General features: G+C 39.0%; 3 protein-coding genes across 9 annotated transcripts in view; 2 read left to right on the forward strand and 1 right to left on the reverse strand.

The window, feature by feature from the left end:
• Positions 1–22594, forward strand: part of cse1l (CSE1 chromosome segregation 1-like (yeast)) — a 287251-nt gene that overhangs the window by 253902 nt on the left and 10755 nt on the right. The gene's annotated exons all lie outside the window — the stretch shown is intronic.
• wdr77 (WD repeat domain 77) lies at positions 380–4160 on the reverse strand. Its single transcript, XM_044347966.1, has 10 exons — positions 3761–4160; positions 2683–2868; positions 2462–2603; positions 2254–2303; positions 1870–1940; positions 1607–1664; positions 1302–1373; positions 1106–1214; positions 956–1024; positions 380–871 (listed from the first exon to the last, which is right to left on the reverse strand). Exons 1-10 carry the CDS (start codon positions 3867–3869, stop codon positions 724–726), a joined length of 1014 nt encoding a protein of 337 aa, XP_044203901.1. The 5' UTR covers positions 3870–4160; the 3' UTR covers positions 380–723.
• LOC122980155 (protein polybromo-1-like) lies at positions 8716–22392 on the forward strand. Of its 7 annotated transcripts, none has more exons than XM_044347898.1 (30): positions 8716–8838; positions 10684–10833; positions 10967–11064; positions 11192–11339; positions 11449–11598; positions 12462–12578; positions 12682–12750; positions 12842–12940; positions 13028–13113; positions 13214–13299; positions 13403–13619; positions 14129–14270; positions 14429–14523; positions 14621–14900; positions 15119–15224; positions 15347–15986; positions 16086–16297; positions 16388–16573; positions 16743–16900; positions 17015–17266; positions 17356–17501; positions 17767–17924; positions 18033–18216; positions 18455–18662; positions 18753–18954; positions 19056–19208; positions 19779–19940; positions 20623–20681; positions 21443–21656; positions 21983–22392. In XM_044347898.1, exons 2-30 carry the CDS (start codon positions 10693–10695, stop codon positions 22144–22146), a joined length of 4932 nt encoding a protein of 1643 aa, XP_044203833.1. In that variant the 5' UTR covers positions 8716–8838; positions 10684–10692; the 3' UTR covers positions 22147–22392. The 7 variants fall into 7 exon arrangements, with proteins under 7 accessions (XP_044203833.1, XP_044203835.1, XP_044203836.1 ...); XM_044347900.1 differs by having other exon boundaries at positions 18455–18656; XM_044347901.1 differs by having other exon boundaries at positions 18455–18656; positions 20623–20675.

Consider the following 22594-nt stretch of genomic DNA (forward strand, 5'->3'; position numbering starts at 1 on the left):
GCTGTTGTTCACCACAACTATAGAAAATGGCATCTGAGGACATTATTATTATTATGGTAAAGTTTATATTATTAGCCATTTCACATTGTGCTGGCGACATGTGAAAATATTTATGGCATACACAGATGAGCAATGACACCTTACCTGCCACTGATGGCAGATCACACATGTAATCTTGTTAACTTCTGAGCCAACCGCCCACACTTGTCACACATAGACATACTACCCTCGTCTGACTCGGCAGTGGGTCAATAGGGTCTGCCTCAGCCACACCGTTTTATAAGTATACAGTATATGGGAAATATCTGCAGCATGAACCCAGATAAGGTACACATAACATATATCGAACACCAGAAAACACAAATAAATAACAAAATGGTATTGCTATTACAACATTAAGTTACCTTTAATGTAAAACTTTGAATACAAATGGGTGGCTTCATATGTCATTACAGCTGGATGGAAATGCTATACAGTATGAAAGACGTGAAGAGAGACTGTATTGTACAGTAGAGTTTTAATGCATCAAGGCAAGGATTGGAAGAGCAAAAGCCAAAGTATTGTGCATATATTTTCGGGGACTGAATGACAACGAGCGACTTTAATCCATATCTCCTGACTGACATGTTAGATTTAATTTTTTAGATACACCCCTCAAAAATAGAGAGGAGGTTAAGTGATTTTAAACGTCGCTCTTCCAAGGTATGTGATCATCTGTTGGATCTAAGAGGAGGAGTTGGGAGCTTCAGCAGCTGGATCCACTGTGTGGTGAAGCACAAGGTGATCCCAGCCTACAGTCGTGAGGGTGTTGGAGCTGCCATGGAGCCAGCACACACCTTTGACAAAGTCCTGGTGTCGCCGATCTCTAAATCTACGGAAGCAGAATACATGATTAGTATTTTGAATGGTGCAGGAGACTGGTCAGGGGTTTTTAGTGTGAAGTGCAAAGACTCACATTTCTCGGAGTTCAGAGTTCATAACAGTGAGGGAGCAGTCATCGCTAATGGAGGCTAGCAAGGAGGCACTGGGATAAAAAGAGAAAGGAGATAAAATTCAGAGAGGAGCAAGATAAAAGACTATGAAGACTGAAAGAATTTATGTTTACCTATGTGTAGAGAAGGCTAGCCCGTTAACTCTGCGGCTGTGGACATTTTCCACTCGAGCCGGCTCTGTTCCCAGGAAATCCTTCACTGTCACTCTGCCCATCTCATCACCTGAGGCACAATAAGTATGATCAAAAACACAGGGACTACTAATTCAGAGCCTCTGTCACTCAAACAATCTGTACTGCTGGTCCTTACCAAAAGCAATGGTGCTTCTGTGGTGGGGGTGCCAAGCTACAGTTGTAGGCGAACAGCTGGGAGCCTCTAAATCTAAAACAAAACCACAGAGAGCAATGGAAGATGCATAATAATTAAAAACAGCATCTTGACAGGATCCAACACCAAGAAATGACCTAGACAGACTATTAATAGATACTAGGTGGCTGGTGACACTTAATCTGTAATGTACAGTTGGCCTTGTTTAGCAAAATGAATTCCAGTACTGTCAATAACCTGGAAAAAATGTTAAAACCTAGTTGTCCAAGCTGGGAAAGGTTGCTCACCTATTCTTGAGGCTGGTTTATTTGGCTTCCTTCTGTCCCACATCAACACACGGCCGTCCTAAAAGATTACAACAGGTTAAGTTTGGATGTATTTTTACAGTCCTCTTTTCTCTCACAAATTAATCATCTTAATTACTGCTGGATTATCTTTGTTACACAGTATTTTAGAAATTCTACTTGCATCAGGTTCTGTTATTTATTGTTTGTTTGTTGTTGTGTTCACAACACTACATGGAAACTGATGATGACGACTGGTATCTTACTTGACCGCAGGAGATGAAGAGAGAATCGTCTGCAGGGCTGCAGGCAACACAACTGATTGGCTGTGTGTGTGCTGAGGGAGGAATAAAGAGGCATATTCAGTTATGGTTTTACTAACCTATTGTGAGTGAGCCCTTTAGTTTTTCAGAAGACAGCTAAAACTGTATTTTAATATTAGAAAATGTCTGGATCTGCACCAAAATACACATAATGATAGACAATACATGTGACATAGATTTTTAGGTTGAAGAGAAATATACACTTAGTGACAAATGTAAAAACCTACAAAAATAGAAACTTGAACTAAATGTGTCCTCAAGATAAATTAACATGGTCCATTCCTACCATCTAGCTATTCTGACAAGAGTTTGGAGATGTTCTCTTACCATTGTATGTAGTGACAACCATCTCCTGACTGAGATCCCAGACTTTAATTCTGTAGTGAAGAGAGGGAAATGGATGAATTGTGATGAAAGGAGTGATAAATTAAACCAATAAATAATAAATAAATAATACCAAAGTTAAAAGTATGCCTCTGTTCTGCAGCGACACTTTATGCAACAGTGTGTTTATCCATGTAAAACAGAGTCTAACCTGCAGTCCATGCTGCCAGTCACAGCGCTGCTTGCTCCAGTTACGGGGCTCACTGTGGTAACAATATGGTCATGCTCCTGTTTGGTGAAGCGATTCACCAGCAGGCGCTCATCCTCTGCCAGTTCCCACAGCTCCAAGGCACCTGCACAGTCAAACACATCCAGTTTAACAATCATATCTAAATCCTACTGCTTGATTTATGACTTAAGTCTGAATCTTACCAGAGTCTGATGCAACAACGACACCCTTTTCTGACACCCATTTGACATCTATGACACCAGCCTCAGTCTGCACACCGGCTTTGCAGAATCCCTCATTGGGGGCCTGTTCAGGGTCACTGTAGATCCACACAGAGCCCTGCCAGCTCCTGCCAGTGAGGCTGGAGGCACCAAGCAGCAGGGTGCCATCTGAGAAAAGAGATTATAATAATAATAATAAAAAAACCCATTAACAAAACACCTGTATTTTTAATGCTGCAGTGACAGCCGTCATTTAGAGCAAAATTCTTCAATTCGGCTGGCATCCAATTGTCAAAGCTGCTCATCTTTAAGCTGTGAAATGCAGTTTAATCAACATGGTTGCTCATTCTCACAGCCACTTGTACCTATTTTAAAGCCTTATGATAAACAAATGTGCTATTTATTTAAAGATCCCCCGACATATGTATTAACACATACAGAAATAATCTGCTTGGAAAATGAATGTGTGTCTGATAAGGTTTTTCCAGAAAAAAGTATAATAATCAGGTTAAAATCTGCATCTCCTCCTTCTCCCTCATTAAAATCTATGAACCTGTAAATATATTTCATATCAGAAGTTTAACTGCAGGACACAAAATTTATCCTACATCACTGTAAAGTCTATTCTCAGTGTTTGTGCACTGGAGGCTTCAAGTTTCCACATCACACTTGAGTAAATTGGATACTGGACCAGGATTGGCTTCAAAACTGGTTGTGATGTCACAAATCCTGCTCGTAGGCCCACCCTTAAAGTAAGATTTTCAATGAGCACAGAGAATCTTTCTACTTTCAGCAGATAGATGTGAAAACAGCTTTCTATTGTCAAATTGCACATACATCATTCTGCACAGTGGACCTCAAACATTCAACTGTAGCAACAAGAGGAAAAACACATTTTTGAGTGGAGAGAGACTTCAACATTTTGCTGGACTGTATATACACCAAACTTAACCAGAAGATCATTGCACATCAGTCCAGATGTGGGCAGACTAATAACAAACCAACTAGCGGCACCACGTGTTTACCTGAGTAACCAACACTAACTTGCCTTATTACCTACCTGCTCTGTATTGCGCCGAGCACAGATGCTTCTCCATGCATGCCGGAGCATTGGGGGGTATGTTCCAGCGGTTTTCCTTGATCATGCTAGTATCCACAGCACTTTTCATCCAGACAACGCACTTGCAATCTTCACTCGAGACAGATATGCTTTTCCAAACAACTTTCGCGCTATCTTAGCCTTAGCTAGCTAGCGTTAATGACACCACAGTTTTTTTTGGTCTAGTTTATTTGCAGTTTATCGTATCCTAAAAACACGATGGTGTCTATGTTGCGTAAAAACACAACAATGGGTGATGTTGCTAAAGTTGCCGTTTCAAGAATGAATGAACAAGTGAACAGCAACACATGGGGCCGAGGAATATACACTTCCTGCTCCGGGTCTCTTCTTCTTCTTATTGAGGTTAATCGGCGGTTGGCAAACAATGAATTGGCGCATTACCGCCACCAATTGGTATGGAGGGTGGATCAGAAAGTCTAGTATTTACTATATTCATAAAAAACTCATATCTTCTCAATCAAATTAGGTAGTCTAAGATACTGAAAACACTTATTTATTGAGTTTTTTTGTTGGTCAAAGTGCACCTTCATCTTTCTTAGGTTTTGAATCAGATGCCTTCTTTCTGCCTCATATTTCTGATGCTCGACTGTTTCTTCTCCCCCACAGTATTCACATCTGCCTGGATTATGTTTACCTATTTTGAATAGTGTACTGTTTAGTCTGTCCAAATCCAAGTCTTGGTATTATTGTCTAATTTCCTCTGTTACTTCCTGCACAACTCACTTTCTTTTGAACTCTCTGAACTAAAACTATCGTCCTTTCCTCTCTTCCTCCCATTGCTTTTACCAGACTAGATGCTATTGTTTTTTATTGGTTGCTCCTTTTTGACAGTTCTTTATATTTTGTTGTATAATCCAACACTCCAATTCCAGCATTTTCTCCATCTTACTCCAGTTATCCAGGTTGAGTATAGTGTGCAGAGTAAAAACAGTTCCTCCAAATGCTCCCAGGTCTTTGAACAGCTTCCTCCTTTGATAGGAGTAATTCTTGCACTGGATGAGAATGTGTTTTACTGTCTCTGCTCCTCCACACTCACATTTTCCATCCAGGTGTTTTCCAATCAGAGCCAGCTCATTCCTAAGCCCACAATGCCAAAGCCTCAGTCTGGTTATTACAACTGAATCTTTTCTTTTGCAGGCAAAATTGTTTTTTTTTTTTTTTTTTGCTCTTTCCACAGTTTTCTGTATTGCAAACTAAGCCATCCCCTTCTTTTATTTTTCCCATCTATTTTGCCACAATTTTTAAACTGACTTGTTTATGGTTGAACAATATTGTGACAGACCGTATTGTAGAGCTATTTCTACTCTATCCTCATGAGCAGCATTCTTTGCCATGTTATCTGCTTCCTTGTTGCCTTCCTCTACAGCCATGTGAGCTGGTACCCAAACAAAACCCACCTCACCTCACCTGTGTGAATTCTGTACAATGTTTGACAAATCTCCGTCAGTATATGAGGTCTAGACTTGGATTTGGTTTTTCTTATTGTAGTTAAAGCCGCTGCTGAAGCTCCAGGTTTCTTCTCTGTTGATATTTCTTCTTCTCCTTTGAGGATTTACGGTAGATAGATAGAGAGTACTTGATTCATCTCAAGGGGAAATATATAAATATTAGCCAGTGACATAACTACTTGTCCTGTCAATTTAGTGCATTATATGCTACTTCCTGTTAAACACATTGAATGACCCTGAACATTATTTCATTATTTGAAATACAGTTCATTTGTTCAGTCGTTTTCATTGGCTTGACTTCATACTTTTCCCTGATGTTAGACATTAATACTGATTATTATTGTCTTGCCTGTTTTATTATCATACTGTGGCACTTGTTGCAAACTACATTCTAGGCAATATTTTTGTTTTCATGGATACACTTGCTCATATCTCAAAAATGTGGTATAAACCTGTCCAAACTGGAGGAGTGGTAATCATGAATCCTCTTTAAGGGTGCATGAAATATTGAAAGGAAAATTCCATGATATTTTACAGCAGCTGGCTTAAATTACAACCGTCTTCTGGAGTCAATTATTTCATTGTTCATTTATCTCCCAGTAACTCAGGGATAACAGGGTTTTACCAGTAACCCTGTTATCCTTCCAAACAAACCACCCTCTGCTTGTCCACAAAACCAACATCAACATTTTGATGCTTTCCTATCATGTATTGTGTTTCTACTTAATTATTCTTAATTAATTCTCTCTGCTTGATACTTAAATTCTTCATGTTCACAATGGCAGTGCAATTGCATGTGACCCTCTAGCGAGCTGCCCAGCAAATAAAACTAGTGGACTGATTAGCCCATTATCACATGTACTTACTTGCTCCTGGCACTGTGCTAACATATTGTCCGATAGGGTCAGTCAATGAAGATTAACATGCAAGGGCACAGACATGTATAATAGGCCTTTACTCTCATTGAGTTTGGGGCCTCGGGGGTGTGAGGCTGGGGCAGTTTTTCTTGGTTGGCAACCCTTTAGACTGTTGAGCAAATGACAGACCACTGTGATACTGCCATTTGACCACCTAGTCTGAACTGCCTGCAAAATGTCTCAGTAGAGATGGATTGAAGACAATTTAGAGCATTTTCATAAACAAGTGACAAATGAACAGTTTCTCTTTCTTACCCATTACTTATCCATATAGTTATTTTCTCTTCTATAAGCTATTGACATGAGCAAACATGACTATTTTATAATGTCTAGTAGTTACATTAGTCTGGTTAATAAATTACAACAAAAGATAGCAAACCATCATCATTCACTTTTAAGTTATGAAAAAATGATCTGAAAATATGGCAGTAAACACTAAAATCAAGTCACTAGTAGGGTTTACCTCAGTTTGTATTTAAAAACTGTTACTGCCAAGTGCACATCTTACATGTGGCACCATATTGTCATTTGGGATTCAGGATGAGTTTGGTAACATAGCAACAGCAAATTACAACTAGAAGAAATAAAGAAATAACTGAACCTGTAACTCAAAAACAGTCAGATGTATGATGGCACAACATAACATGAAATCAGGAAGGACTTGAAACTAATCGTCTATGTGTAAAAACTGTAGGCCTAAGCTGTTCACATCATACATGGAAACAAGTGTGACATCTTTTGATGATGGTGAAGGTGGCAAAAATGAGCTTGTGGGGATTAGGGCTGAGCAATTAATGGGATGGTCTCCTCTCTTTGTTTGGTACAGATCCCTGCAAAAATCACACCATAATGATTTTATTATGTTTTTCAATGAAAATGAGAATAATAATGTAAAAATGATCGTTCACTCTAATATTGCAAAACCATATCGCAATTACAATATCAGTCAAAATAATCGTAATTAGATATTTTTTCAAAATCGTTCAGCCCTAGTGGGGATATATATTAAAGGATAGCTAATGGTGTAGCTTTATGTAGAGAGAGCTGAATTGCTTTTGTTCATTTGACAAAGAAAGGTTTCATGGTGAGCAAATCTGTAAATTGTAATTCAACTAACAGGAAATCAGTGACGTCGTAGTTTACACATTGTATTTTTTGATTGCGCCATTTACCATCAGTGGTGGAGGAACTATTCAGATCCTTTACTTAGTAAAAGTACCAATACAGCAATGTAAAAATACTCCATCACAAGTAAAAGTCCTGCGTGAAAATCCTACTTAAGTAAAAGTAGATCAAGTATTATCAGGAAGTATTATCAGCTTGATGTAGTTAAAGTATTGCAGTAAAAGTAGTGGTTTGGTCCCTCTGACTGATATATTATTATATATGACATCATTAGATTATTAACAATTGAAGCATCAGTGTGTAAGCAGCATGTTACTGTTGTAGCTGTTAGATGTGGAGCTAGTTTCAACTACTTTATATACAGTTAGTTCTGTGGTTCCCAACCTAGGGGTCGGGCCCCCCCAAAGGGTCACCAGATAAATCTGAGGGGTCGTGAGATGATTAATGGGAGAGGAAAGAAGAAAAAACAAAGTTCTGATACACAAATCTGTTTTCAGTCTTTGGACTTTTTCTCTAATCTTTGATTTTTGGTGAAATATTGGATCATTTGAACATTTATTGAAATGAAACCATGTCAGAAGTTTAGAAGGAAAAATCACTATTTGGTGGAGCTGTTCACAACTTGTAGACATCTGAAATGTAGTGGAATGAAAGTATAAAGTGGCATGAAATGGAAATACTCAATTAAAGTACAAACACCTCAAAATTGCACTTTAGCCCAGTGCTTGAGTAAACGTGATTAGTTACTTTCCACCACTGTCTACCATATATGGTTTCTGTATACTAAAGGGGTGAGCATTATCTCACAAACCTCCACGTTAAAAGCAAAAGAGAAGTGAGAATCATTATGTAAAATGCTTTTATAACAATGTCTAAATCTCAACCTTTTTTGGGCCAGCGCCCCCCTATCCATTATCCTTACTACCCCCATCAATTAAAATGCAGGTTATTTGTCTTCGCAGAATATTAATGTTGATTATTACTCTGTGTTATATCATTAAAAAGCATGTCACTGAATGCAAAATAATAGATTTAACTGGACAGAATATCATTATCATTGGTTTCCTTGGGAGGAAAAAAGCCATGTGAATAGAAATTATATTTATTATATTTAAGTGTTTAAACAAATGCAACAGTTAGACATTTGACATTCAAACTTTAATAAAGTCTCGTTATTGATCATAAACAGCAGCCAATCAGAAAACAGTAATTTGGTGCCAAACAAGGAGCATTCTTATTAATTATAACCCTCTGAAATGTGGTGGAGTGGAAGTATAAAGTGGCATCAAATGTAAATACTCAAGTAAAGTACAAGTACCTCAAAACTGCATTTAAGTACAGTACATGAGTAAATGTACTTTCTTACTTTGTCTTCATGGATATAAGCTTTTATTATGAAGGTAAACAAGCGGAAGTGTCAGTTAGCTTGTTGCTAACTTCACACTTCTGTCCCTCTGTCCAAAATCGATAAGTGATTGGCTTTCTTGATGGTTAAGATTTTGTGGGTCTATTGACGTGTTCGCGAAAGGTAAGCACGCAACTATGTGAAGTAGTTAAACTGAAATATTGTCTGAACATCAAGTGTCGTCGAAGCTGTTAGCGGCAGCTTTGTAACATTATTACAGTGATGCCTTTGTCTCGGCTCTGACGCTGGATGATGGAGAAGGCTAGCCGTTATTTGTAGCTAACGTTAGCTGTCCTGTGGTCTGTGTCTGCGCTGTGCACACTGAGTGACACTCAGGTACGTGGACAGACAGCTGCTGCTCTGTGCGCCGGTTCACTGCCAGTGTGTGCACACTGGTCTGCAGTGCGCAGCTACGTGACATTAGGGAACATTTTCTGGTGAGTCAAACCTGCAGACCTGCCAGCAGTGGTCCTGCTGTAACAGGAAAGGTCATTTCAGGTGATTCAAGGCAGCTGGCAGGGTTGTCACTGAAATTAAGGAACATAAAACTTATTATTAGGCTGCACGGGATTGTTTAAAAACATTTGAAATGCTAAATTATGTTGCCACATAGGAGCAGAGTTCTCAAGTAAAGCATTTAATTAGGAGTCCATTTAATTAGGGGTCCATGTACACGTGTGACAAAATCCCCATCATGGATCACATGTAGGAAGTAACAAAACAAACAATAACAGCAAAATATGCCCAGATTAATCGTTTTTAAGTCTTCTACCATGTTGCCAAAAGAACTGTTTGGAATAAATATTTTCCCCTTTCTTCATTCATCCATTTTCTTCACTGCTCATCCTCTAGAGAGTCTCATGTTGTCTTTTTTCCTCTGTTTTTACATAAAGAATAAGTGTGTTAATGAATTGCGTTGGCTTGTATTCTGACTGTAATACATTATTTAATATCTGTAAAACGAGAGACATAAACACTCATTTATTAAGGACTGCTTAGTCCATCAGTATTGTAATGGTAACCAGTGGAATCCTTATGATTTATCACTTAACATTAGGACCCGACCGATACTGGCTTTTTGTGGTCAATGCCAATACTGATATTAGGGAGTAAAAAAATTCTGATATTGATATATCAGCTGATAATCTTGTATATACAGGATATATATATATATATAGATATATATATATATATATATATAAACACACATTTTAGTAATTATAAATAACTATTAAGAAACAAAACACAGAACAAAAAAACAATATATCTGTGATAGGCCAATATTGGCCGATAATATTGGCTGACCAATACATCAATTGGGCTTTACTATACATTATATTGCGCAAAGTGTAAGTAGCAATAATTATACTTTTTTTTATAACAACTGAAATAAGCAGGTTATACTTTCAGGGTAAGTGCTGCAGCTTCAACATTGCGTTGACCACACAGACACCAAATTGTTTTCAAATCATATTCCAAAAAGCATAATAGTGACATTATATTTCCATAATGTAATAGGTGTGTACATGGCATGGACTGAAACTAAAACTATTGGTATTATTTTTTCAATAGTGATTTCTAGGAGCATGTGTAGTTAGTGTCACATTTTCCTGACAGAACAAATACTTGTAGCAAACATGGCAACAACCAAAGTGGACACGGAGACAAAACAAGTGCACCAAATAAGAGATAAGTGTTGCCAGCTCTAAATATTCTTAAAAAAACAGCTAGTAGTCACATTTTACAATGAAAATGGTATTAGTATGAGGTTAGGAACAATGTCTTGTGAGGAATCAATAAAGAATTAATAAAGATGCTCAGCCAGTGTCCCTTATTGAGGTTATTCTTTCTGTTTCTATAGTTTATACGGTGTTTAGATTCTGTTGTAAAACTCTAATGTTCATGTCTCTAATGTAAGATATTTTCCATGCAGTAATACCTCTTACTTTACTGGCTCTCTTGCTTCAGGGGATCGTCATGGCCTTGAAAAGGAGAAGGGCGACCTCCCCCTCTAGCAGTGTGAGTGGAGGAGATTTTGACGATAGCCAGGCTTCATCGTTAGTGTCTTCAATTGGGAGAAAGAGGAGAAGGACCTCAAACATTCCAACTGTGGATCCTGTAATTTTACAGATTTCAGTCACTGTTTTTCTTTTAACATACTGTCAGAATTATGCTATCACGCTGATTGATTTAGTAGCTGACACTGGGAAGGACGTGCATCCCTTTTAGTGTTTAATGTTTGCTTTTGCAGATTGCTGTATGTCACGAACTGTACAACACAGTCAGAGATTACAAGGATGACCAGGGCAGGATGTTGTGTGAGCTGTTCATCAGAGCTCCTAAACGAAGGTGAGGAGAGGGATGAGTTATCGTTAAATATGTGCAGATTACTATATCCTGAAATTACTATTAATACCAATCAAGCAATCTAACACAAACATTAGACTGAATATTTACAAATCTCCATTTCTTAAAGGAATCAACCAGACTATTACCTTGTGGTGTCTCAGCCTATTGACATGATGAAGATCCAGCAGAAATTAAAGATGGAGGAGTATGATGATGTTGAACAACTCACCAGTGACTTTCAGCTCTTATTCAACAATGCAAAAACGTATTATAAGGTAACAAACATATGATTAAAAACAATAAAAGTTGTGTGTATGATGTATGAAGGAAATAAAATTATGGCTCAGGCTACAACCATAAAATGAATGTTTTTCTCGTGTGTAGTCTGACAGTCCTGAGTACAGGGCAGCCTGTAAACTGTGGGACCTTTACCTGCGAACCAAGAATGAGTTTGTTCAGCGAGGGGAATATGATGATGATGAGGAAGATGGGTATGATACACAAGACAACCCCGGAGGGTCCACTGAAGATGAGGTGACATTTGCATATGTTACTGATAGCATGGATTTATAGTTTAGTACGTAGGGCAAACATCAACCTCCACTGTGGTATATGACATACAAGATATAAATAAACGCAATCAAGAATAATGAATGATAGAAACTTTGAGAGCTGCAATGTCTAATTGATTGGTTGAAAATGAATAGCCAGCTATTTTTAGAATTGATTAATCATTCTGAGTCCTCTTTTCTTAAAGAAAAATGTCCAAATTCTCTTGTTCCAGCTTCTTAAATGTCGTAAATTATAGAAAGTGAATATCTTTGCATTGTGGACTGTTGGTCAGGACAAAACAAGACATTTTAGGTTGCATCTTGGGCTTTGGGAAACATTGATTGACATTTTTCACAATTTTCTGACATTTTATAAACCAAACAACTAATCAGTTCATTGCGAAAATAATCGACAGATTAATTGATGAAGAAAATAATTCATAGTTGCAGCCCTAGAAACTTTATACCTACAACATGGATTTCCTTTGGGATTGGTTTATATAATTTGAAGAATTTTGTTGCATTCATTATCATTGTAATGACTAAATGAGTTTAGTACATAAAGCACGATCATAGCTGAATGCATTACACTTTATACCATTGTGATAGTCTCATATTGTCAGTTGTGTCAAGTGAAAACACACTGCAAGCAAATCTCACCACTGACAGATTTAGATTTCCAGTTGTTTTAAGGAAAAACAATATTTTAACTTTAACTTTAATTTTAACTTTAAGTAGTTATAATTGTTGACAACTATAGTTGTTTTCCACTATAGTTTGAATAAGTATGTATATACATATCTATATCATTGATGGTGATACTGTTTTTCTACTTGTATACGACAGAGTGCACCTACCTGCTTGAGAGAGGTCCTTGAGCAGCTCCTAGATGCTGTGGTGTCTTACACCGAGCCTACTGGCCGTCTGGTCAGTGAGCTGTTCCAGAAGCTGCCCTCCAAAGTGGTAGGAGCACCTCAGTATGACTTAAGAAATTATCAGAAAAATGAGTTACTTGGCTTTGATGTGAAGTTTCCCTTTTTTTTTTTAAAAAAAAAAAAAAAAAAAGCAATATCCAGATTATTATGCCATCATTAAGGAGCCAATAGATCTGAAAATCATTGCTCAAAAGATTCAGGTATGACACTTTCACTTCCTCTTTTAAATATACATTTAGTTATTTACAACACTTTGTTGATAAAATGTCCAATAAATGTATTTGCTTTTAGATGGGCCACTACAGGAGTGTTAGCACTATGGCAAAAGACATAGATTTGCTGGTAAAAAATGCCAAAACTTATAATGAGCCTGGATCGCAGGTGTTTAAGGTGAGTGTGTAATTTAGACTTTGATACATAGAGCATAGCATAAGCAGTATTTGACGTACAAACCTATGACCTACATATGTGTTCCAGGATGCAAACACCATTAAAAAGATTTTTGCACAAAAGAAGTCTGAGATGGAACATGGAGAACCAATCAAGTCCAGCATTCGCATCAGGTACAAAGGAGACAACACTAGGAATATGAAGAAATGAAATCGTGTTAACTTTAGATTTGAACTCTGTCATACTTCCTCTTTTTCTGTTTGACTCTGACAGAAATAGAAGGTCTGCCCAGGGAGACCGCCTCTCAGCTATCACCATGGCTCTTCAGTATGAAAGTGATGAGGAAGGCATACTCTCGGGTACATCTTTATGTCATTATCTAACAGACATGTGCATCTACTGGGTAATGTTGCAATGTGACAGATATGTCATCATTGGTTCGTCTCTTCCTTCATCGCTTAGGGTCCGTGCACTATGATGAGGGGGAATCTGAGGCAGAGAGTATGACCTCCAACATGGACATGAGTAACCCCATCTTCCAGCTGTATGAAGCCGTACGAGGTGCCAGGAACAGCCAAGGCCAGCTTATCTCCGAACCGTTCCTGCAGCTGCCCTCCAGGAAGGACTATCCCGACTACTACCACCAGATCAGTCAACCCATCTGCCTCCATCAGATCAAGTATGGCAAAAACAGAGCTAGCATCACTTCATGTGTTTGTATGTGTCCATAACAACCAAACAAGTTTAGTACTCAACATTGTTTATGTGGTTTCAGTAACTACAACATTTCTAGAAAGGAATCTGTCTTAATTTTTTCCACCTTTTGGGATGTCAAACACAGATTCAATATGTTTTGATTTTTTTTACATCAAAATATTAAAATTGAAAGCCCAAAAGAAAAGCAAAAAAGAGTAAGGAGTAAGTAAAGCAAAAGAAAAGAAAAAAGACTCTGGGGTTTAATATCTATTTAAGTTAGATATTTCAGATATCTAATATTAAGTTAGATATTCTGCTTCTACCTATTTTTTTCTAATTTTGCATGTTTTCATCATTGATTTGTTTTATTTTGTTTCACCAACATTCTCTCTTTTTTTATTTTCTACCCCTATGGCATCACACACACTCACTGTACAGTACAGTATTTCTGTGCCCTCCTTCCCAAATGTGAGAGCCCATAATTCCCCACAGGAACAAGATGAAGAACAATGAATATGAAAGTGTTGAGCATATTGATTCTGATCTGACCTTGATGTTTGAGAACGCCAAACGCTACAATGTTCCTCACTCCTCCATCTACAAGCGCGCACTCAAACTTCAACACATTCAGCAGGTCAGTCCAAACTCCCAGTTGTCATTGTTGTGCATCTGTGTTAGATTTGCTGAGAATGTTTTACTTTTTTTTTTTTTGCATTCTTGAATACCAAAGACATGCTGATTTTAAGAAGAATTCTAACTATTTCAGTTATACATCACCCATTATCTGTCTAGATGAAGAGAAAGGAGCTTTTACAGAGAGATGATGATGATGGAGACAGCATGTTATCCTCCGCCACGTCTGACACCAGTAGCACAAAGAGAAAAAGGTGCATATTGTCACACTTTACTTCCTTAAGTCTCTTTCGTGGCTTGTTTTTTGTGTTTTTTGTGACACTTCTTTGTCAATATGTACTTCATTCCCAGTCACAAGAAGAATACAAAGAAAAACCGAATGAAAACTCTCTTAGCTGCTGTGGCTGAGGCACGGGAAGCTGGCACTGGTCGGAGACTGTGTGATCTCTTCATGGTCAAGCCCTCCAAGAAGGACTACCCGGACTACTACAAGGTGATCCTGGAACCAATGGACCTAAGGATGATTGAGCACAACATCCGCTCAGACAAGTACATGACTGAAGATGCAATGGTGGAAGATATGAAGCTGATGTTCCGTAATGCTCGACACTACAATGAAGAAGGCTCCCAGGTAAGCATTTCATTTATGCTCTTTTATTCAGTTTCTAATTTCTCAATCTAATTTCTAAGTTTCTAATTTCTCAATCCCTAATGTTTTAGAGACATTCCCATGTCTGAAAAAAATATTATATTGAAGGTTATAATCAATTGTAAGTAAAATGTTGCCTGAGAGAAAGTTTTAATAGGAAGCAGGAGCTCTTCACGATTAACCTCTTTGTTTTTATCAAGGTCTACAATGATGCTGACATCCTGGAGAAGATAATGAAAGACAGACGCAGGGATCTTGGGCCAGCGACAGATGAGGATGACATGATGTCCCCAAAGTTGAAAATAAGTACGTGACTACATTTGACAGAATCCAATTGAAGCAAATCTGTGAGTTAGTTAACTATCAAAGAGCAGAAAGATTGGTCACTATCAACGTGCATACACTTTTATTATTTTATTTCATTGCAGGAAAGAACAGCATTACTCTGAAGAAGTCCAAGTATCTCACACCCTTACAGCAGAAGTTGAATGAGCTCTATGAGTCGGTCAAGAACTACACAGATAAGCGGGGCCGTCGCCTCAGCACAATCTTCCTGCGGCTGCCGTCCCGTGCTGAGCTGCCTGATTACTACATCGCCATCAAGAAACCGGTGGACATGGAGAAGATCAAGAGCCACATGTTGGCCAATAAATACCAGGATGTGGATGCACTGGTAGAGGACTTGGTGCTCATGTTCAACAATGCCTGTACTTACAACGAGCCCGAGTCTCTGATTTATCGTGATGCTCTAGTGCTGCACAGGGTGCTGTTAGAGACAAGGCGTGACCTGGAGGGAGGAGATGACGGCCATGTGCCGGATGTGCCACGCCTCATCCAAGAACTTATCCGCAGCCTATTTGTTTCCGTGCTTGGTCACCAAGATGACGAGGGCCGTTGCTACAGCGATTCACTAGCTGAGATCCCTGCCTGCGATCCTGCAAATACTGAAAAGCTGGCACTCAATTTTGAGATTATCAGAACTAATGTAGATCAAGGCCGTTATAAAAGGCTGGATGTGTTTCAGGACCACATGTTTGAGGTGCTGGAAAAGGCCAGACGTTTGAATAGGTGAGGTACTGTTGAAATTATTTTGTTGTGCATTGATGTTGTAGGATTATTGCATCAAAATGAAGCCAAAGGTAATGTGACACCATATGTTCATTACAGGACCGACTCTGAGATCTTTGAAGATGCTGTGGAACTGCAGCAGTTCTTCATCAGGATCAGAGATGAGCTGTGCAAGAATGGAGAGATCTTGATGTCTCCTGCTCTCAGCTATACCTCCAAACATCTGCATAGTGATGTGGAAAAGGAGAAGAAAGAGAAGCTTCCCAAGGAGTTTGAGGAGGACAAAATCAAGAGGGAAGAGGAGAAAAGGGGTAAAGATCACAGTATATAAAAGTGCTGACCTACCGTGCGTTGTCTCAGCATGTAGCTTTGTTTTTACTGAGTGTGTTGTGAATTCCCAGAAGCTGAGAAGAGGGAGGACTCTGTTGGAGGATCATGGCAATCCACCCTGCAGCGCACATACAGTCAGGACTGCAGCTTCAAGGACAGTATGTACCATGTGGGAGACTACGTGTATGTGGAGCCTGCAGAGCCTAACCTCCAGCCCCATATTATCTACATCGAACGCCTTTGGCAAGACGACACTGGTCAGTCCCTTAGCACTAATCAGAAAATAATTAGTATTTGTAAGAAAAGCAGTATTCATATTTATTATCATACAGTATCTTCAGTCAGTGTTCCATTTCAGTAAGGCATCATTTTTATTGAGACCAGATCTAAGTCAGTCTCTTTTTTTTCCACTTTTAATGAACGCAGGTGAGAAGTGGCTGTACGGCTGCTGGTTCTACAGGCCAAATGAAACTTTTCATCTCGCCACACGGAAGTTCTTGGAGAAGGAAGTTTTTAAGAGCGACTATTACAACAAAGCTCCTGTCAGCAAGATTCTGGGCAAATGCGTGGTCATGTTTGTCAAGGTAAATGCTGTCTTTTTACTACATATTTGTCAGGTATAGGTTTTGTTTTTGAGCATTGGATGTTTGAATGTGTATTGAGTTTTGACCAAATATTTATTGTGTGTGGAATTTAAGGAGTACTTCAAACTCCACCCAGAAGGCTTCAGAGCAGACGATGTCTATGTCTGTGAGTCGCGCTACTCTGCCAAGTCCAAGTCCTTCAAGAAGATCAAGATGTGGACCATGCCCTTGAGCTCAGTTCGGTTTGTTCCAAGAGAGGTCCCCCTGCCTGTAGTCCGTGTGGCATCCATGTTTGCCCCCAAACAAGAGGAGAAACCACCAGAGATCACTGATGAAAGCAAACTGACAGATGGTATTGTAGACAAGGTAATTCAAGTTGGTTGTTTCTATAGAGATTAACAGAACACAGATAAAAAACACAGCCTGCTGTCAGAAAAATAAATTTGTGTGTGCAGGAGCGGGAGGATGTTCCGATGGATATGACCAATGGGGAGCCAGGGTGTCAGTACTATGAGCAGCTCTGTTACAACAACCTGTGGCTGAAAGTGGGAGACTGTGTCTACATTGGTTCTCATGGACTAGTGCGCCACCGAGTGGGCAGGTGGAGTAAATGCATTCATACGCTTAACAGTATATACTTATGGTGTGATAGTCTTATCAGTGTACAGGATGTGTTAGATGCAATTTAATATAAATAGCCTAAATGCTTCAGTTCCAAATCACCATGGGACACATGTCAACTGCATCCCATCATTTATGAGCATGTGGACTCCATATGAATGGATGTGGGTGTAGTTACAGTATCCATAAATATACAATTGTCTGATTTTCAATGTGCAGCTTAAACTTTTTAAAAAACTGAACAGGATTGAGAAAATGTGGATGCGAGATGGAGCAGGCTACTTCTACGGTCCCATCTTCATCCACCCAGAGGAAACAGAGCATGAACCCACTAAGATGTTCTATAAAAAGGAAGTGTTTCTTAGCAACCTCGAGGAGACTTGTCCCATGACCTGCATCATAGGTATCCTCCATTACTGTACATTGGGTTGAACTCAATAAAACAAAACACAAAATACAACATAGCATTATGTTTCATGTTTATAGTTCACTGAATCACTTTGTTTCACAGGAAAGTGTGTAGTGTCGTCCTTCAAGGACTACCTGTCATGCCGGCCAACTGAAGTGCCTGAAGAGAACGTTCTGCTCTGTGAGAGTCGCTACATTGAGAGCGAGAAGCAGATGAAGAAGTTCAAGGGTCTTAAACGCTTTTCACCATCTGGGAAGGTGGTGGAGGATGAAATCTACTATTTTAGGTGAATAACCTGTACATTACATGTGTATGTAATGGATGTCTGGCACTGTTAGAAGGTGGAAAAGTATGACAAGTATCTCTGTTAAAGCACTGCAGAGTAAACATGCACTGATGTTAGATACAATAACATGTTATACTCCTGTTCTGTGGCAGTCTTGGAGCCAGTATTTCCTACATGTAGAAACTGTGTGGAAAAGGCGGATTAGTTACCCAGTGTATTTTCTAATTGTCTTATGCAGGAAGCTCATAGTACCACAGAAGGAACCTTCTCCTCTGCTGGACAGGAAAATTGAGGAACTGGAGGCTAAGTTTGCTGATATGACAGATGAGGAGCTAGAGGATCTTGGGGATGATGATGGCGAGCTAGGGGATCAGTCTCTTCCTCAGATACAATCTTCCATGTCTAGTGACATGGATATCATGCCTTATACCCCTCCACAGGTCAGGGTGGGCATATTTAATTACACATGTAAAATGTTAAAAATTAACAGTAGCTGGTAGGATTTTTGTAATTAGCTGTCCTGTGTACGGTTGCAGTCCACGCCAAAATCCATAAAGGGTCTTTCAAAGAAGGAGGGCTCAAAGCGGAAGATCAACATGAGTGGCTACATCCTGTTCAGTAGTGAGATGCGGGCGGTCATCAAAGCCCAACACCCAGACTTCTCCTTCGGGGAGCTGAGCCGCCTCGTTGGCACAGAGTGGAGGAACCTGGAGAGTTCCAGGAAAGCAGAGTATGAAGGTGAGAGGAACCTTTATTAATTCTAGTATTTATCCAGATGTTTGTGCTTAAAGAATTGTGAATCATATAAGACTGATGTCCTGTACTTTATTGTGTTGCAGAGCGAGCAGCTAAAGTGGCCGAGCAGCAGGAGCGTGAGAGGGCCCAGCATCAGACGTCCCCTAGAACAGGTACCCCAGTAGGGGCACTGATGGGGGTGGTGCCTCCCCCAACCCCCATGGGGATGCTAAATCCCAGCATGACGCCTGTGTCAGGTAACCCCTCATAGATCCAGATGGATCTCCAGTGTATTCTAGAAGGCTGGAATAAGAAGCTGAACTGCTAGATTTCTTTACATTTTTAAGTTTCCTCATCACACCCATGTCAGCATGTTTGTGATGTTGCAGTGCTGTGATTTAATTTTATGTTGCTTCTAACATTGTTTCAACTAATTCATAAGCCCAAACCTTATTTGGTGTACAACACCCTTCATGCTTTAACCTTCACATCATAGTAGACTCCACATGATGGACACTCTAATTATAGCTCATGGAGCTGAGAGTTTGCATCTGAATGCAGAACGTGAAGTTTAAATGTTGCTGTACACCATTTGAGATTTGGGATTTGAACATAAATTAGTGCTTGAGAGTAGTGCATGTGCATCAAATTGTTCTCAGTGTGCATTTTTTAAAAATTTTTAATTCCATTCATGTCCATCATAATAATCTGGTGATTACATTAACGCATATCAATTAACATATAAATGCATGCTTGGTAGTTAAGTAGCTGATGCATGTTTGACTGATGCATGTTGCTGTTTTGTGTTACTACTGTTCCTTCCTAAGAAGGTATGATGGGTGCATATAGGTCAGCTATGATGCCCCTGCAGGGCCATGTTGAAGGCATGGTTAGTATGACTGGCATACCACCACATCACATGGGGGTGCCTGTCTTTCCCCAACATCTCCTGTCCGTTATGCCTGGGTTCCCTGGAATGCCGTACTTTGGTAAGAGTGCTGTCATAGCCACCCCACCTGCCACGCAGTTGCTTCCTGTCTACCAAAAGGAGGGGCTACCTGTACAAATAGGCTGAGGTCTTAAAGTTGCTGACTAGTCAGTTGAGAGCACATAGCCTCAGCTGGGACTAGGTCATTTGTTCAGCTCATTACCAGTAGGCTTGTTGGTAATGTGGTTGACACACACGCACACACACAAATGTTAATCTCTTTACCACAACCTGGATTATACTATAAATTAAGAAATAAGCATTTATCCTTTAACGATTGGCATTTATGAGAGTTCTAACATGGAGAAAATGACACTGGTTGATTTCTAGTATTGTGTTTTAATGTAATATTTGTGAATATCCAGTGGCCCACTGCACTTTTTGACATCAGAATCTGAGTAACAATCAGAATCAGAAACAGGTTTATTGCCAAGTGGGTTTCCACATAAAAGGAATTTTGCTTTGGTCTGATGATGCATAACAATAAGCACAGTGCAAAGACAAAAACAGGCAAGTACTGCAAAATAAAAGAAACATAACTGACAAATTAACAATAGAAGATATAAAAAATTGTTATAAGAATAAGTATGTTTGTTTTTTAAAAATAATAGAGCTGTGCAGTTTTGTTCAGGAATGTGCAAATATTGTCAGGGACATTGTCTTGATGTTGAATATCCTCACAGGCATCAATGGTATGGGAGGTGGACCTGGAGGAGGAAACGTTCATGGATCACAGGTAAAGGTAATCTCTGCTCTGAAAGAAAGCAAATTAATTTGATTTCATTTCATTTTATTATCAGATTTTGCAGAAATGTGTCTTGCATCACAGGGTGTACACTGTTATGGCATTCATACAAAATAAAACATACATGTCTTTAGCTAAAACAAACACTAAAAATATAAATATCAGATATTATAATAAGCAGCTGCAGTGTAATCAGTTTCATCACCTGCTTTCACATTGAATGCTTACCTACACAGGTCAAGAAAAATGAAAAACCCAAGCTCTAATTTAATAGTTTGACAGACTGAGGAATAAAAGAGCTTTTAAATCTGTTCAGTCTAATCCGTGGACTCAAAACCTTCTGTTCAATGGCAAAAGTTAATGTTCTAATGACTGAAAACCACGTCAGTTCAGAGTTAAAGACATGTTGCTGATCAAATCAAAGAAGTGTTAAGGTAAGTTCACCTTAAGCCATCCTAAACCATTTTCAGATATGAGAGTGAAATTCTTGTTTCCCTGTTTATCACTGTTTATATTTGTGGTTTTATTCCAATCTTAAATAGTTTGCTAAAATGGCAAATCTTATGCTTAAAGTCCTAACGAACGGACTATGTAGATTCAACCATTATGTGTTAGTTACATAATGTTGACACAGTTAGACATGACACACAACTATGAATTGGAGGCTTTAAATATATCAAGAAAGGGATGAAAAATCAAATGCTGTCTGTTCCAATTTGAGAAATAATGGAGTTCTCATGTTATTATATTCTGTCTAGATGGGTTTGATGGGTGCTGGGCAGCAGGCTCCACCACCATACCCAGGACAAGGCCAGATGGGACAACCTGCGCTCCAACAGCCCTCCACCCCAATGTTTGTGTCCCCTCCAGCCAAGTCTCAGAGGCTGCTCCACTCTGAGGCATACCTCAAATACATTGAGGGCCTTACTGCAGAATCATCTACCATTAGCAAGTGGGACCAAGCCCTTTCAGGTTAATCTTGTATTTTTATTTGCCATTGATTAAATCCACATAAAATGGTGGTGACTTGGGATAATATAGCTTAGAGATCATGCTTGTTCAACTTTTATCAGTGACCCCTGGTAGCACCTATATTAGAGCATTAATCCAAGAGCTTTTTTTTCTTTTTTAGGGGGTAAGACACATGCACTGAAACATTCTATTTCTAATTAAACTAATTCAAAATAATACATCATTATCATATTCACTAATCCTGATATTTACAAATACATTTTAAATGGTGAAATTCCCTAAACAAGGTGTCAAATTTTTACTGCAATTTGTTTTTGCACTTTCAGTTCAAAAACAAGATGTGCGCCTGACTAAAGAGCAAGAGAGCAGGCTACCATCCCATTGGCTGAAGAGTAAGGGGGCCCACAAGACAATGGCTGATGCACTCTGGCGACTCCGTGACTTAATGCTACGAGACACCTTAAACATCCGTCAGACGCACAACCTGTAGCATGCTCATATTCTGAGCCTCTGTACCCAGACCTGTGAGACAGGAAAGGGGACAAGCTCACTAAAAAAGTTTTGTGTTGTCGCTATATTGAAAAAAATGTGTTTGTATTCATATGAGCTGCTTTCTGTGTTGAAGCTGTTTTTCGTTTTACATTTCAGATATCTTGTTCTAAGTGCATTATTGTTACGACATGTCATTCTGTGATGAATGCCTTCATGCTTTCATGATTAAAATGTGAAGAGTTGACTAAGTGGGAGCCGTTGTATGTAAATGTTTGAAATGCTTCACTTGAACTGTATTATAATAGCTGTCACTGTTTTAATTTTAGCATGTTCTAAAAGCCATGAGTAAAAGAAGAAAATACATTTGACATCCATATATAGCCTTTATATGGTGGAAATGATGAATCACAATTTACTGGAATATTTTAAGTCCCTCTCCACACAAA

This window comes from Thunnus albacares, chromosome 4, assembly GCF_914725855.1.
Source record: "Thunnus albacares chromosome 4, fThuAlb1.1, whole genome shotgun sequence".
Taxonomy (NCBI): Eukaryota; Metazoa; Chordata; class Actinopteri; order Scombriformes; family Scombridae; genus Thunnus; species Thunnus albacares.